This window comes from Saccharomyces cerevisiae, chromosome XII, assembly GCF_000146045.2.
Source record: "Saccharomyces cerevisiae S288C chromosome XII, complete sequence".
NCBI classification, from domain to species: domain Eukaryota; kingdom Fungi; phylum Ascomycota; class Saccharomycetes; order Saccharomycetales; family Saccharomycetaceae; genus Saccharomyces; species Saccharomyces cerevisiae.
Genome location: NC_001144.5, coordinates 1,028,331 through 1,043,341, shown reverse-complemented (window position 1 = coordinate 1,043,341; position 15,011 = coordinate 1,028,331). Strand labels below are relative to the sequence as shown.

The 15,011-nt window shown below is 37.6% G+C and overlaps 6 protein-coding genes across 6 annotated transcripts; 2 read left to right on the top strand and 4 right to left on the bottom strand.

Moving 5' to 3' along the window:
- Nucleotides 1–355: 355 nt before the first annotated feature.
- On the top strand, nt 356–1,543 carry RIF2 (Rif2p; the record flags this gene model as incomplete). The annotated part of the gene is made up of 1 exon (NM_001182341.3): nt 356–1,543. One exon carries the CDS (start codon nt 356–358, stop codon nt 1,541–1,543), a length of 1,188 nt encoding a protein of 395 aa, NP_013558.3.
- A 432-nt stretch (nt 1,544–1,975) lies between these two features.
- On the top strand, nt 1,976–4,072 carry SST2 (GTPase-activating protein SST2; the record flags this gene model as incomplete). Its single annotated transcript, NM_001182340.1, has 1 exon — nt 1,976–4,072. One exon carries the CDS (start codon nt 1,976–1,978, stop codon nt 4,070–4,072), a length of 2,097 nt encoding a protein of 698 aa, NP_013557.1.
- Nucleotides 4,073–4,588: 516 nt separating this feature from the next.
- LEU3 (leucine-responsive transcriptional regulator LEU3) lies at nt 4,589–7,249 on the bottom strand (the record flags this gene model as incomplete). The annotated part of the gene is made up of 1 exon (NM_001182339.3): nt 4,589–7,249. The coding sequence occupies one exon, from the start codon at nt 7,247–7,249 to the stop codon at nt 4,589–4,591; it is 2,661 nt and encodes an 886-aa protein (NP_013556.3).
- Nucleotides 7,250–7,577: 328 nt separating this feature from the next.
- Nucleotides 7,578–10,715, bottom strand: HMG2 (hydroxymethylglutaryl-CoA reductase (NADPH) HMG2; the record flags this gene model as incomplete). The annotated part of the gene is made up of 1 exon (NM_001182338.1): nt 7,578–10,715. The coding sequence occupies one exon, from the start codon at nt 10,713–10,715 to the stop codon at nt 7,578–7,580; it is 3,138 nt and encodes a 1,045-aa protein (NP_013555.1).
- A 614-nt stretch (nt 10,716–11,329) lies between these two features.
- Nucleotides 11,330–12,508, bottom strand: FPR4 (peptidylprolyl isomerase FPR4; the record flags this gene model as incomplete). The annotated part of the gene is made up of 1 exon (NM_001182337.3): nt 11,330–12,508. The coding sequence occupies one exon, from the start codon at nt 12,506–12,508 to the stop codon at nt 11,330–11,332; it is 1,179 nt and encodes a 392-aa protein (NP_013554.3).
- Nucleotides 12,509–13,573: 1,065 nt separating this feature from the next.
- RPL6B (60S ribosomal protein eL6 RPL6B) lies at nt 13,574–14,488 on the bottom strand (the record flags this gene model as incomplete). The annotated part of the gene is made up of 2 exons (NM_001182336.1): nt 13,574–14,089; nt 14,474–14,488. 2 exons carry the CDS (start codon nt 14,486–14,488, stop codon nt 13,574–13,576), a joined length of 531 nt encoding a protein of 176 aa, NP_013553.1.
- Between the last annotated feature and the right edge of the window lie 523 nt (nt 14,489–15,011).

The window sequence follows — 15,011 nt, the reverse complement described above, 5'->3', positions numbered from 1 at the left end:
GTTTCATTTATGCATTTGAATTTTACCTTATGGCTCTTTTTTCCTCCTCCTCTTCAATGTAAATAAATCCTTAAAGATTTTGCTTCACTCCATATCCGTAACCGTTCTTGCTGACATGGTTTTCATACACATAATGTTATTATAAGGGATGCTTCTAGGTCAAAGGGCAACCCGGCTTAGTTATCTTGAAAGTTATTATTTTAGTTTTCTAATTTTGCAGCTGTTTTCAATGAAGAAAACATTGCGCTTACAGATATGTACAGAAGGGATCTTCTTAACCATCAATTTCAATAAGTTAGAACAATATATGTACGAATATAGATATAAATACGAACGTGGTTAGTATATAGAGACAATGGAGCATGTAGATTCCGATTTTGCACCTATAAGGAGATCGAAAAAGGTTGTTGACAGTGACAAGATTGTGAAAGCAATAAGCGATGATTTGGAGCAAAAAAATTTTACTGTACTGAGAAAGTTGAACCTTGTTCCAATTAAAAAAAGTGTTAGCAGCCCAAAGGTGTGTAAGCCGAGTCCAGTTAAGGAGCGAGTGGACCATGTTTTCTACCAGAAGTTCAAATCAATGGCCTTGCAAGAGCTAGGCACCAATTATTTGTCAATAAGCTACGTTCCGAGCTTAAGTAAGTTTCTTTCAAAAAATCTTAGGAGTATGAAAAATTGTATCGTTTTCTTCGACAAAGTTGAACATATACACCAATATGCTGGTATCGACCGTGCAGTTTCAGAAACACTGTCTTTAGTCGATATAAATGTCGTAATTATAGAAATGAATGACTACTTAATGAAAGAGGGTATTCAATCAAGCAAATCAAAAGAATGTATCGAGTCAATGGGGCAGGCTTCATATAGCGGACAACTAGATTTCGAAGCTAGTGAAAAACCTTCAAATCACACGTCTGACCTAATGATGATGGTTATGAGGAAAATAAATAATGACGAAAGTATCGATCATATTGTCTACTTCAAATTCGAACAATTAGATAAATTATCTACTTCAACTATAATAGAACCTTCGAAGCTTACCGAATTTATCAATGTTTTATCGGTACTTGAAAAAAGTAATAACATTGCATTTAAGGTCCTCATTTATTCAAATAACGTTAGCATTTCGTCTCTCCTATCGACATCCCTCAAAAAGAAACTCAACACAAAATATACTGTGTTTGAGATGCCGATATTAACATGCGCTCAAGAACAAGAATATTTGAAAAAAATGATAAAGTTTACCTTTGATTCCGGAAGCAAGTTATTACAGTCTTACAACTCGCTTGTCACATGCCAGTTGAATAATAAAGAATCCAACTTAGCAATCTTTTTCGAATTTTTGAAGGTCTTTCCGCACCCTTTTACCTATTTGTTTAACGCTTACACTGAGATTATAGTCCAGAGTAGAACTTTTGATGAATTGTTGGATAAGATCAGAAACAGACTGACAATAAAAAATTACCCACATAGTGCTTATAACTTTAAGAAAAACCAGCGTCTTCCACTTAAGTTAACTCGAAAAGTACATGATAGATAAATTACCAAGGTCTTTTGAAAGAGTTCGAACAATACAAAGAGATGGCAACTCCTTTGGAAAAGTTCAAGTTGAACCACCTCCGTTGTCTCTATTAATGAAGAAGCCATGAAGTATGCGAAGTTTTAACTGAATCATCTTCAATAATTATGGGATGTCTGGGTTTTAAACGTTTCATAATATTCAATTTTGAAACAATGATCCCAATACTGCTTTTTTTTTGACTAGGACTTGGATTTGGTTGCTGGTGCGTTAGAATTGTTGTCTGTCCTGTTATATTTATACCGGTGAATGAAATCATAATCCCAGCTCTGTCTTTACTTCTCATCGTCCTTTAACTTTGGAGGTGTTACTGTCGTACGTTCCTTCTAGGTTTTGCACGCACTATCTGAGGCGTTATAGGTTCAATTTGGTAATTAAAGATAGAGTTGTAAGATGGTGGATAAAAATAGGACGTTGCATGAATTATCTTCCAAAAATTTCAGCAGAACGCCGAATGGACTGATCTTTACCAATGATTTAAAGACAGTATATTCCATTTTTCTAATTTGTTTGGATTTGAAAGAGAAAAAACATAGTAGTGACACTAAGTCTTTCTTATTAACTGCATTCACTAAACATTTCCACTTCACTTTTACATATCAGGAAGCTATTAAAGCAATGGGACAATTGGAACTAAAAGTGGATATGAACACAACTTGTATTAACGTTTCATATAATATTAAACCTAGTTTGGCGCGCCACCTTCTTACATTATTTATGTCTTCTAAGCTACTACATACACCGCAGGACAGAACTCGTGGCGAGCCAAAAGAGAAAGTTCTTTTCCAACCAACACCTAAGGGAGTTGCTGTTTTACAAAAGTATGTTAGAGATATTGGGTTGAAAACAATGCCTGATATTCTTTTGTCATCGTTTAACTCCATGAAACTTTTCACTTTTGAGAGAAGCTCTGTCACGGATTCAATCATCCATAGTGATTATTTGATCCATATTCTTTTCATTAAAATGATGGGCGCTAAGCCAAATGTTTGGTCTCCAACAAACGCAGATGACCCATTACCTTGCCTATCTTCGTTGTTGGAATACACTAATAATGATGATACATTTACTTTTGAGAAATCTAAGCCAGAACAAGGATGGCAAGCTCAGATTGGAAACATCGATATAAATGACTTAGAAAGGGTATCGCCATTAGCTCATCGATTCTTTACAAATCCAGATTCTGAGTCGCACACGCAATACTACGTTTCGAATGCAGGTATTAGGTTGTTTGAAAATAAGACGTTTGGCACTTCCAAAAAAATCGTGATTAAGTACACCTTTACAACAAAGGCTATATGGCAGTGGATAATGGACTGTACTGATATTATGCATGTTAAAGAAGCGGTCTCGTTGGCAGCGTTATTTTTAAAAACGGGGTTGATTGTACCAGTTCTTTTACAACCATCACGCACTGACAAGAAAAAGTTTCAAATTAGCAGGTCCTCTTTTTTTACCTTGTCCAAGCGTGGTTGGGATTTGGTTTCTTGGACAGGTTGTAAGAGCAATAATATTAGAGCACCAAATGGTAGCACCATAGACCTAGATTTCACATTAAGGGGTCATATGACTGTTCGTGATGAAAAAAAGACATTGGATGATAGTGAAGGTTTTTCTCAAGACATGCTTATCTCTTCGAGTAATTTAAATAAACTGGACTATGTGCTAACTGATCCAGGTATGAGATATTTATTCAGGCGCCATTTAGAAAAGGAACTTTGTGTAGAAAATTTGGATGTCTTCATTGAGATTAAGAGGTTTTTGAAGAAAATGACAATTCTGAAAAAATTGATAGATTCTAAGCATTGTGATAAAAAATCTAATACCAGTACTTCAAAAAACAATATCGTAAAAACGATTGATTCAGCTTTAATGAAACAGGCCAATGAGTGCCTTGAAATGGCATATCACATTTATTCGTCCTATATCATGATAGGATCACCATATCAATTAAATATCCATCATAACTTGCGTCAGAATATTTCTGACATCATGTTGCACCCTCATTCTCCATTATCGGAACACTTTCCTACTAATCTATACGATCCATCACCTGCATCCGCGGAATCAGCAGCTTCATCAATTAGCTCAACGGAGGCTGACACGTTAGGTGAACCACCTGAAGTGAGTCTAAAACCTTCAAAAAATCTTTCAAATGAAAACTGTTCATTTAAGAAGCAAGGATTCAAACATCAGTTAAAGGAATATAAACCTGCCCCGTTAACTCTGGCAGAAACGCATTCGCCTAATGCATCAGTAGAAAATTCACATACAATTGTTCGTTATGGCATGGACAACACCCAAAATGATACCAAATCGGTTGAATCATTTCCAGCAACTTTGAAGGTCCTCAGGAAATTATATCCCCTCTTCGAGATCGTTAGCAATGAAATGTATAGACTGATGAATAACGATTCCTTTCAAAAATTTACCCAGTCAGACGTATACAAAGATGCTAGCGCTTTAATAGAAATCCAAGAAAAGTGCTAATTTCATTGAGAGTCTTACTCATCTTCAGGTACAATTGCACAAACAGTCCTTTTTTTTTTCTTTAGTTCTCCTAACCTAATATGTCTTGATACCCATAAGGACTGTAAATACTATTACGTATAAATTAAGCGGAGGTGTGATTTGTTATATCAACTATAATATGATTAAATAAAGCCATTTATTATCTAGTATAATTTCCAATCCTGAGATGTGACTAACGTGAGCGCTTACGAATCTTCGCATCATACACCTGTGGCCAAGGCTGGTTGGCGGTTTAAGTCCGTCTGAAAACTTTTTTTTACGTCATTTGAAGATCAAAAGTATTGAACATATACCTAATGACACAGTTTTTTACACTTTTTTTGAGTTAAATTATTCAAGGACAAAAAATAGTGTGCGTAAATGGAAGAAATATAAACGTATATAGAAAATCATTTACCTCTCCTGTAGCACCGCAGTCATTACATAACATTTTTTCGAGGGTAAGTAAACATTACGCAAAAAAAGAAAAGGACTTTAAACCTTGGGATTGAACGCAAATTCATTCATTAAAATATCAACATCCCTCCAAACCATATCAGATTCCCAGTTATCCCAACCTGCCATGATGGAATTGGGTGATTCTTTGATTGTAGTTGTAACGGGGTTTGATTGAACAATGGGATACGTTTCTAATAGAGAAGAGTTGGCTTGTGTCGCAGGTAGTGTGTTTTCTTGCATTTGTGTTATTGAAAGAGGCGGTTGATTTGCCGGATGTTCAGCATTCCTCCCTATTGGCAGAGGTTCATTGACAGCTTCAGTGTCCTTGATGTCTGTAGAAACACTGGAATCTAAATTTGCATGATTCAGTTGTTCCCTAGGTGACATTTTATTGAGGATTCCTCTATATGATATAGTGTTCGCTACTTGACTATTTGGGGTCGTTAATGAGCTTCCACTGCTGGTAGAGCCTGCATTTATTGGATTTGGGTCTAGCGGAATTGTTTCAATTATTTTTCTTGCTTTCTTTTCTGGATGCCTTACATTGGTGAATTTCCTTGTCCTTAGTTGCTGGCTATCCATATTTTCTGGAACTTTACTACTTAGTTCTTCTTCTTCTTCTTCTTCTTCTCCCTCCTCATCTTCATCTTCCTCTTCCTCTTCATCAACATTGTAAGCTGTAGAAACCTTGGTCTCTCTCTCCAATTTGGCCATACCACATTTCTCTTTTAGAATATATAAGCAGTCAAAAAAAACGTTTACTGACATCCTAGATTTTATGGTGATGCCTAAATTGAAATCATTATTTAGTCTACCTCCACCTTCCTTTTGGTCGTTTTTCCAGGCATCATACATATTAGCAAATAAACTCCATATGCTTCGCATTATTCCGGATGATCTGTACGCCATATCATATTTTAAAACTGAGGCATTAAACGTCAATGAAATTGCGTTGTTATAAGCTTTTTTGCCTGAGTTAACATCTAGCATTGAATGAAGTGATGAATGTATGAGTTTACTAATAATACAGGCAGATTGCCATATATTCAAGACAAACAAACCAGGAAAGTACTTAATAATGGTAGGATCATGTTCCCACATACTATTGGCATGTATAAGAAAGTTTACGGCGGCATTATAAACTTTCACCAATCCACGTTTCGTTTCAAAACTTGTATCGAGTTCCATAATGGAATATGATCCCTCATAAATATTACCATTTGATTTTCCAGCACTTTGGGAGGTAACATCAGTGAAGTAATAGGTTAATAAGTGAACCTTGGCCACTAGTAATAAAAATTTTCGGATATCATCTAGGTTATTTTCTTCAAGACTAATCTCCAATTGACTTAGTTGTTGATTAAGAACGTGTAACAAGGGCTGCTTCTCTTCCTGACTTACCATCCCAGTAACACTCGCCGGGGTGGAGTTCATTGTGTTTACGATTTGGTTCTCAAATCTAGCAATTTGAGCCATTTGTCTTAGTTCATTGGGTATATCTACTTGGCTTTTTGAATTTGGTACTCTAATAGAGCTGATTACTAAATAATCAAATGAAACATAAGCTGGGAAACCAAATGATGATGCAACTGTTTGAGATACAACATTGCAGCAAATCCAAGTTCGTATTTGCTCGTTAACTAATTCTGAATTTGCCGAAGCATACTCTTTTGAAAAACCTGCACAATTTAGTCCTACCCGAAGCGCTTGGAACATCGCTGTTCCTATGGTATTCCACGAAGTGTCGGCGCTTAATGAAGAGGTTAAGGGAGGCCAGAACGTGTATAAAAGAAATGCTTGCACGGAATATACAGATGCTACATTTAGAACGGGTTCGTCCTTATCTGATGGAGTATATCGAATTATTGGAGATATTGTGATTTCTGATAAAACTGACTTTACTAGCACTGATAATCGAGTCATTAAGTCTGTAGCCCCAAATTTCCGCCTTAAACCAATGAGCAGGATGACCCAGAATAAGCAAGGAGATAAGTGATAAATTCGCTCTGCTCCTTTCGAAAGGTCAACGACGGGTAAAAATTGATGATATTTTGTCGCAAATTCTTGAAACAGCTCAGCAATATCGCTGCTTGACAAATATACGTCGCCCAGGCTTTTTGGCAAGCACTTAAGTTGATCATCTGTCATAACGTTTGTTGAGTGAACAGGGTCGAAGTTTGTCGACGAGCTTAAGAGCGTTAAAGGAGAAGAATCCGTATGTCTTCTGTTGGTACTGTAAGAAATAGGTTCTCCTCGAAGTGTTTTGTATGATCTCGGTTCTATTTCTGTCGTCTCAAAAGCACTCTTCCTGAGTTGTTTTACTTTTTCTTTTGTGAAATTACTGTTATCCAAAACAATTTCCTGTTCCTCTTCAATTTTCTTCAAAATTTCATCCGAAGTTAAATTTGTCAAAGTTCTGGTGAGTTCCTTGAATCTTTTTTCAATGGCTTCGTTCCTTGCTCTTTTATAAGTTCTTCTGAAATCTCGTTTTAAAATGCATGGGACATTCTTTTTAGCACACTTAGTGCATGGCTCCGGTGCTCTTTCGTGAGCATCACATTTCGACTTCTGCTGACGACATTCCACACAGGCGAATTTCCTTTTCCTAGCATTCATCCCAGTTCTATTCCTAGTTTCACTATGGCTCATTTCACTTCCGGACTGTGAAGTCGCCACAAAATCTGATCTTCCTTCCATAATTGCAAAAAGAATTTGTATTAATGTTACGAAGCGATTTTTACTTGAGGCAGGTTGAAGGTTCCTCAAATTGCCGATAGCCCCTGAAACCTAGTTTTATGACCTTATATATCATGATACTCTTCTATTGTTGTGCTCATTACTTTTCATTTTTTGCTCTGAAAAACTTTGAAAAAGCGCAGTGCTAGGCGATAAATTAGGCGGCACCTCCGATCGAAGAGAGGTTTTACGCAGCGAGTCATTTTGATCAACTTCTTATTACATGCAGATGATTTAGAATAGCTAGACAATACAAAGATATAAAGTATCACCATGTAAACTACAAGAGTTATAATAATGCTGAGGTTTTACAGGGGGGCCCTTTGTTACTTGGTTGTGGCAGTTCATTGGCTTTGTTTGTTTTACGGTTGTGAGTCATATGGCTTTGTACCAGGTGACCGGCAGCAAGTGCGGAGCACAGAGACAGTTCACCAGCCAAGACAGCACACGCGATTATTCTAGCTAATTGCCTAGCATTTGCTCCAGGTTCAGTGGGGTGAGGACCACGAACGCCGAGAAGATCAAGCATGGCGCCCTGAGGCTCCAGAACAGTACCCCCGCCAATCGTACCAACTTCAATAGATGGCATGGAAACAGAGATCCTTAAATCACCATCAACTTCCTTCATCAAAGTTATACAGTTGGAACTTTCGACGTTCTGCGCAGGATCTTGGCCTAATGCCAAGAAAAGTGCAGTGACCAAATTAGCTGCGTGCGCGTTGAAACCACCAACAGATCCAGCCATTGCGGATCCAACCAAGTTCTTGGATATATTTAATTCAACTAAAGCGGAAACATCGCTCTTTAAAACACTTTTTACGACATCACCAGGAATAGTAGCTTCAGCTACGACACTTTTACCACGACCTTCAATCCAATTGATTGCGGCAGGTTTCTTATCAGTACAATAGTTACCAGATACGGAGACAACTTCCATATCTTCCCAACCATATTCTTCTACCATTTGTTTCAAAGAGTATTCGACACCTTTCGATATCATGTTCATACCCATTGCGTCACCGGTAGTTGTCCGAAATCTCATAAAAAGCAAATCGCCTGCTAGACAGGTTTGAATATGTTGCAAACGTGCAAACCTTGATGTAGAATTAAAAGCTTTTTTAATTGAATTTTGTCCCTCTTCCGAGTCTAACCATATCTTGCAGGCACCAGATCTTATTAAAGTAGGGAAACGAACGACTGGGCCTCTAGTCATACCATCTTTGGTTAAAACAGTTGTTGCACCACCACCAGCATTGATGGCTTTGCAACCACGCATAGCTGAAGCCACTAAACAACCTTCCGTGGTTGCCATTGGTATGTGATAAGATGTTCCATCAATAATTAATGGACCAATTACACCAACTGGTATTGGCATATAGCCGATGACATTTTCACAGCAAGCTCCAAAAACGCGATCATAATCATAATTTCTGAAGGGCAATTTTTCGGAAACTAAAATTGGCGATTCAGCCAAAGTTGAAAGTGCCTTTCTCCTAACTAAAACCGCACGAGTTGTGTCCTCTAATTTTTTCTCTAAGGAATATAATGGCAGTTTACCGTTGACGACAAGATTCGAAACCTCAGTATTATTCATGTTCTTTAATTGTTCTTTCTCCATAAGTTCCACTAAATTCGATAAAGGACGGATAGGCTCGTCCTGGGAACTCAAAGCATAGACGCATTCGTTATTCTGGATTTCTTCAGAGATAATTATATCTTTCGCGGTCACTGGAGTTTCTAGGCCAGAAGAAGCAGGCATACTTCGAGTTTCTGAAAACTCAATCGTTGCCGATTTTTGCTGAACAACAAGATCATCGATCTTATTTGATTGTGGTTGGAAGTTCATGTATCCTGTGTGAATTTTTGCAGCATTCAGTAAGTAGACATTGATGGAAATACTAACTGCAAATGCAAAAAAAAGTAACTTGCTGATAAATTGGTCCCGAATAGCATTGCTAACGGAATCAATGATAAGTAGAACAGAATCTTCGATCTGATGGTATTTTTTCAGCGGAGTATAATATTGCTTTGGCAACACGGAAATGATCACTTGATTGCTGAGATTGCCAATATCTTTATAATTGATAAAATTTGGTAACGAGTAAATTGTAGAGTCAAAATATACCGTGTTTAGTATTGTAGCATTTAACTTATCTGTGAAAACATAAAGGTTGATCAGAAGCAAAAGACCAATAACTGATGCTTTTCCCAGAATGATAGCCACGTTAGATCTCAAAAAATGTGGTTCTGAGGCAGTTTCATCCTTATATATAATATCTGCTGTAGTTGGGACAACTCCGTCCTCTTCCAAAGTCTGTCTGATGACGGTTGATCTGTGAATGATGTTAATTTCCAGCTTCATTGATAAAATGGCAGAATAAAAAGTAGCAGACAAAAGCAAGTCGAAAACTAGCATAAATGTAGACAAAATACAGAAATTGACCAATCCGGGAAGATGTCTAGCATAAATAGCACATCCAATGAAGGAGCTAATATAAAATAAGTAGTCGCGGATTAAGTAGGCACCTTCTTGAAACATAGCCTCATAAATAATGTTGCTTACCGTTATTTTCTTGTCAATACTAATTCTGTGGAATTTTTGTAGCGAGAATGCCGCAAGTCGAACTTTATGCTTAAAGCCAATAATTACTACGATAAATGGTAGTCCAATGACCAAACTTAATAAGGAAGCCGGTTTCTTCAATAAACTGTGAGTTGTGTACAGCGATAAATATAATGCGCATGCAGAGTTTGAAAGAGCAGAAAAGCTTAACCAAAACTTTGATCCGATTTTCCTCATGTCATTAAACAGGCAACAGAGAGTATAAAAAAGAGTAAGGTAAGCAGCTAGGATGATAAACAAATCGAACTGATCAAATTCGCTCGTTTTGTTAGAAAATTGCTTCACCATATTTCGGTAAATATTATGCAGGTCCAAAATAAAATTGCTGTTGTTTCTCAATCTCCATTTCGTTCCGTTTTCAGACACTAGTTCAGTTGGTATCTTTGGCTCTTCACTTAATAAGTACCTGGTATGGTCAACACTGTAAATAACGTCATCAAGGGAAGGCAAAGTCGTTGAATTGTCCTTACTTTGAAAACTTATGGTAGACAAATAATAATGAAAAGGGGTATAAATATCGGCGGCTTCTTTAGAGCTGAGTAACTTCCATGTATCAGACACAGGAGACCTATAGTAGTGTGTGCATTTTTCAAACAACTCATCCGGCTTTATGCTTAAGTATGTAGAATACTGATTAGAGTCCAGCTTCCATTCGTTAAGGTAAGATTGTGTCACGGATAGATAAGCAGCGGCACTCAATAAAACAGCAACAACAATGACGTGGATTGGGTATCTCGCACTAAACCTAGCAGTGCAAGCAAAGGGCTTTACCAAATGTACTATCGTTTTTAAGGGAAGTGACATTTGAGGTTGTATGTGGGAACCTTGTTGAACTAATTTGGAAAGAACACAATTAAGTAAAAGTAAGTCAGATTAATTTCTCACTGAAGTGTCTTACTATAACTTGCTCGTACAAAATATTCCCTTTGGTACTCCACCTCTTCAAGATGTATCTGTGTGGTAGGTTCTTGAGGTGATTTAGAAAACGGCCTTCTGATATGTTTGACTAACCCTTGAATGCAACATCTTATTGTTCTCGATTAACTTTTGTCGCGCTGTTGAAAGGGATTCAACAAAACAATGCGCTCGTCTCTAACGATCAATGGTCTATTTATCGTGTAAGTATATATGACATAAACTTTACATATTACGAAGTCATTTTTAAAACTCGAGCTCCTTTTACTCAAAGCTTCTATATTTTACTTTGAGGTCTTCCGATAATTGTATTAGTACTCTCAGCCAATATATGCATCGACAAGTAGCTGGGCGGCTATATCACTAAATAGCTCGCAAAAAAATATTGCTTTTTTATGGCAGAAAAAAACATGTAAAATTGAAAGATAATATTAGTAATGGAAGTATAGATAATTGTATATAGTATTATAGATACATATATCAATACGTATGCATTAAGGACCCTATTTCATGGAGACCAATTTAACATCAAATGTCAATTCAGAGTTAGCAGGAATACCGGGCAAAGCTTGTTTACCGTAGGCATATGGAGCAGGAATGACAATTCTACGCTCACCACCGACCGCCATACCAGCAACACCGATGTCCCATCCTTTAATTACTTCGCCTTGGCCCAACTTAAAAACAAAAGGCTTACCCTTTGTATTCTTGTCAAAAACTTTCCCGTTCTTCAACTTACCAACATATCTCATTCCAACTCTGGTACCCTTTTTGGCATGTGGGCCTTTTCCTGTGACGCGGTCTTCAATGATAATACCGCCTTCCAGTAGCTTCGTCTTTGGCTTTGGTTTGCTCTCTTCCGAGTCTTTAACTTTCTCTGCTTTCTTGTCTTTCTTGGTCGTTTGTTTTTTCTCGGCAGGTTTAGCACTTTCTTCCTCATCTTCCTCATGTTTCCTTTTACTGTCCTTCTTGTTGTTTTTCTTCTTTTCGTCCTTTTTGACTAATTCATCAAGACGACTTTCGATGTCACTAGCATCTACTAAATCATCAAGATCGTCATCACCGGAACTTAGTTCCTCATCGTCCTCTTCTTCTTCTTCTTCTTCTTCTTCTCCATTGGAAGATTCTTCGTCACTGTAATAGTCTTCTTCATCTTCGTCTGAATCTGAAGAATTGTCGAATGGATGTTTGACGTAGTTACCGGTTAGAGAGATAGTGTATGAACCGGTAACGACGAATTGAACGTCTTCCTCTGGTGCAATGGTAATATCCAAAGCTTGTTGATATTGGCCTTTTGGAGATAAGGTTAAAAGAACGCATTCTTCGAATTCATCGTCGATTTCGTTTTCATCTTCAGAGTCTTCTGATTCACTTTGCTCGACTGCCTTACCTTTTTTTGATTTGACACTCCTTTTTGGTACATCTGCTTCTTGTTCACTTTCACTTTCATCCTCTTCGAGGCCGTCATTGTTATCTTGGTTGTAGTACTCACCGCGAGTGAGTTCAGGATTCCTTTTGATTATTCTTAAAGTAGATGGCTTTTTGTCATCGTCAAAGGGCTCAGGGTCGATGGCCGCCATTGTGATTCTAATGGTAACCGGAATTTTGAAGTTCAGAGCTGGGGTTGGGGAGTATGGTTCAACATTCAGGCTATACGTAGCCAATGGAAGCATATCAGACATGGTAGAGACGTATATTTTGTTGTCTTTTTCTTTTTTCTTATCATTCTAACATGAAAAGCACTTCTTTTAACACTGTAAAATTTTCAATGCCCTTCTCTTTTCGATGCACCAGCTAAAATTTTCACTGCCTCGGGTTTGAGATAAAAATATACATAGGGCATCGAAGGCAAGAAATTGAGAAATTTAACGTTCATATGGGTTAATGATTGTATGAGAATGTCTGACGAAGAATATTATTTTTGCTGAAGTTAAACTAAGAATTAGAATTATGACTTGATACACAATGCTACTTTCTTTTGGCCAAGCTATTTGATATAAAAGTATACGTAAATACAGAAAAAGGCAACAGTATGCAGGAAGTTATTCGTAGTTCTTTCGTCACTCGAAATAAAACGTACAACAGACTTAACTTTTACGCGTGTATTAAATATCAACGCACTAATCATACACCCCACTGAGGCAGGTTTAATCACAAAAATGTTGAGATTATTTGCCGCAGCAAACTTTAGCATCTGCACTGTAGTTGCTTCCCCAGCATCCACTTAGTATGGACAAATTGGGTTGTATGTTTACCTTTTACATATATAACATTATCGCTGGCAGGTTACAGAATTTATATGGTGGTTTTGAGAGAAGTTAACACATTGGGAGGACGACTCTGATTATACCTATTGCAATGGCTCGCTAGGACAGCATTTCCTCCACAGAGACTTTGCCTCAGTGCGGTTGGAGTAGACCATGCAGCTTCCAATGTAAATGAATAGATATAGCCTAGTGGCCCAGAACGGCGATGACCTGATCTTGAACCCTTAGATATTAATATTTATGATTTTTTGTATTTTGCTATGTAAGAGAAAAAAAAAATTATAGATACAAAAAGAAGGATATAGAAAAGCACAGATAATGTTGATAGGAAAAATGAATTAGAAGAGGATTAAACTTAGATTACATATCCACTTACCTTTCCGTTATTGTCAAACAGTATTTTCAGATCAACGCATTCTCTATCAATTCTCCTTGTTTTGAAATTCTATTTTAAATCATTTATAATTTTTTCAGTTCAATTTAGAATTTCAATAGGTGTGGCTTGTCACCGTTCTTCAAAGAGAAAGAAGCGGACAAATATTGCTTCAACAATGGGGTCTTCTTGATTTCAGCCAACAAAGCCTTGTCAACAACCTTTTGATCTTCAACACGTTCAGTCTTGATTTCCTTAGTTTGTTGTTCTGGGAACAAGTTAGCTTCCTTCTTTTCCTTCTTGGTCAATTTTTCCTTGGCAAAGTATTCAACGTTGAATTTTTCAACGTTGACACCTTCCACGGAGACTTTGGTAGAGGTAGCAATGACATAACGAGCGTTGACTCTTCTCAATGGAACACCATTGACCTTGAATGGACCAGTGACCAATAGAGTGTTGTCTTCTAGATGTTTCAAGTAGACAACTCTCTTACCTCTGAAACGGCCAGCTAGCAAGATCAAAACAGTGCCTGGAACTAGAGAGGCACGCAACTTTTGTGGGCGAACAGCCTTTCTGGTTTTCTTTGGGGCAGCAACGTCTTCGGAAGGATACCACTTTGGGGCCTATAATTGACATATCGTGATGTAAATCACATATATAGTTAGTATACTACTCGTTTACTTTTTTCTTGCACAATTGATGGTGGGCATGGCGTGTGCTGATTCAGCACAAGGTTTGGTACTATCCTCAAAAAAATTCTTAGCGTAGGAAGAAGTTTACTCAGATTAGCTATAATATGAGTTATTGTTACTATGTTTCTCAGTCATTTGATGCTATATTTTCATTTTTACTAAAATCGTTATTTTCATTTTGTCCAGTTTTGTCCAGTTCATATTTAAAAGGTTAGCTCCCTTCCTGCTTTTGTTCTTGGGTAACTATTTTCCTCTAGGCACGTGTGCCATCTCCATAACCATCACATCCTTCAATTTACTCATCTTTACACATACTTGTTGGGCAGTCATTTCGTTGAATATATTTGCTTCTCTTCCAAGTTCAAGAAAGTAGTCAAACCTAAATGAGATTTTGCTTGAAAATTATCTATTGACTTTTGATCAACTGCCATATTACAGGGCCTCGCGCCTACAACATTAATTGAAACTCACACACTCTATACAGTGCAAATGGGCAAGCACAGGACCAGAATGAGGTTTGTTTCCGCCCATGTGCTCCCTCTACCGTAAACGATGCTGAACGGAAGCGCAGCCTAGAAGGCCGACTTAGCACGGCAAGTCCAGGTTAGGCGAGGATATTACTCGCCGCCTACGGGGAGAATCAGCACATGGGGGCATCCTCCATCTGCGGCCGCCCGGAGGGGACGCATAACCACAACTATGTGTTTCACCGCCATTTTGCAGCTAACAACGATTTTTGAAGGCAAGAAAAAAAATTATGACCCATACATTTTGGTGCATGGGTGATATTTTGTCTTTATTATTATTAGTAACTTTCAGATTAAGACAAGGAAGAAAGAAGGAAAAAAGGTAG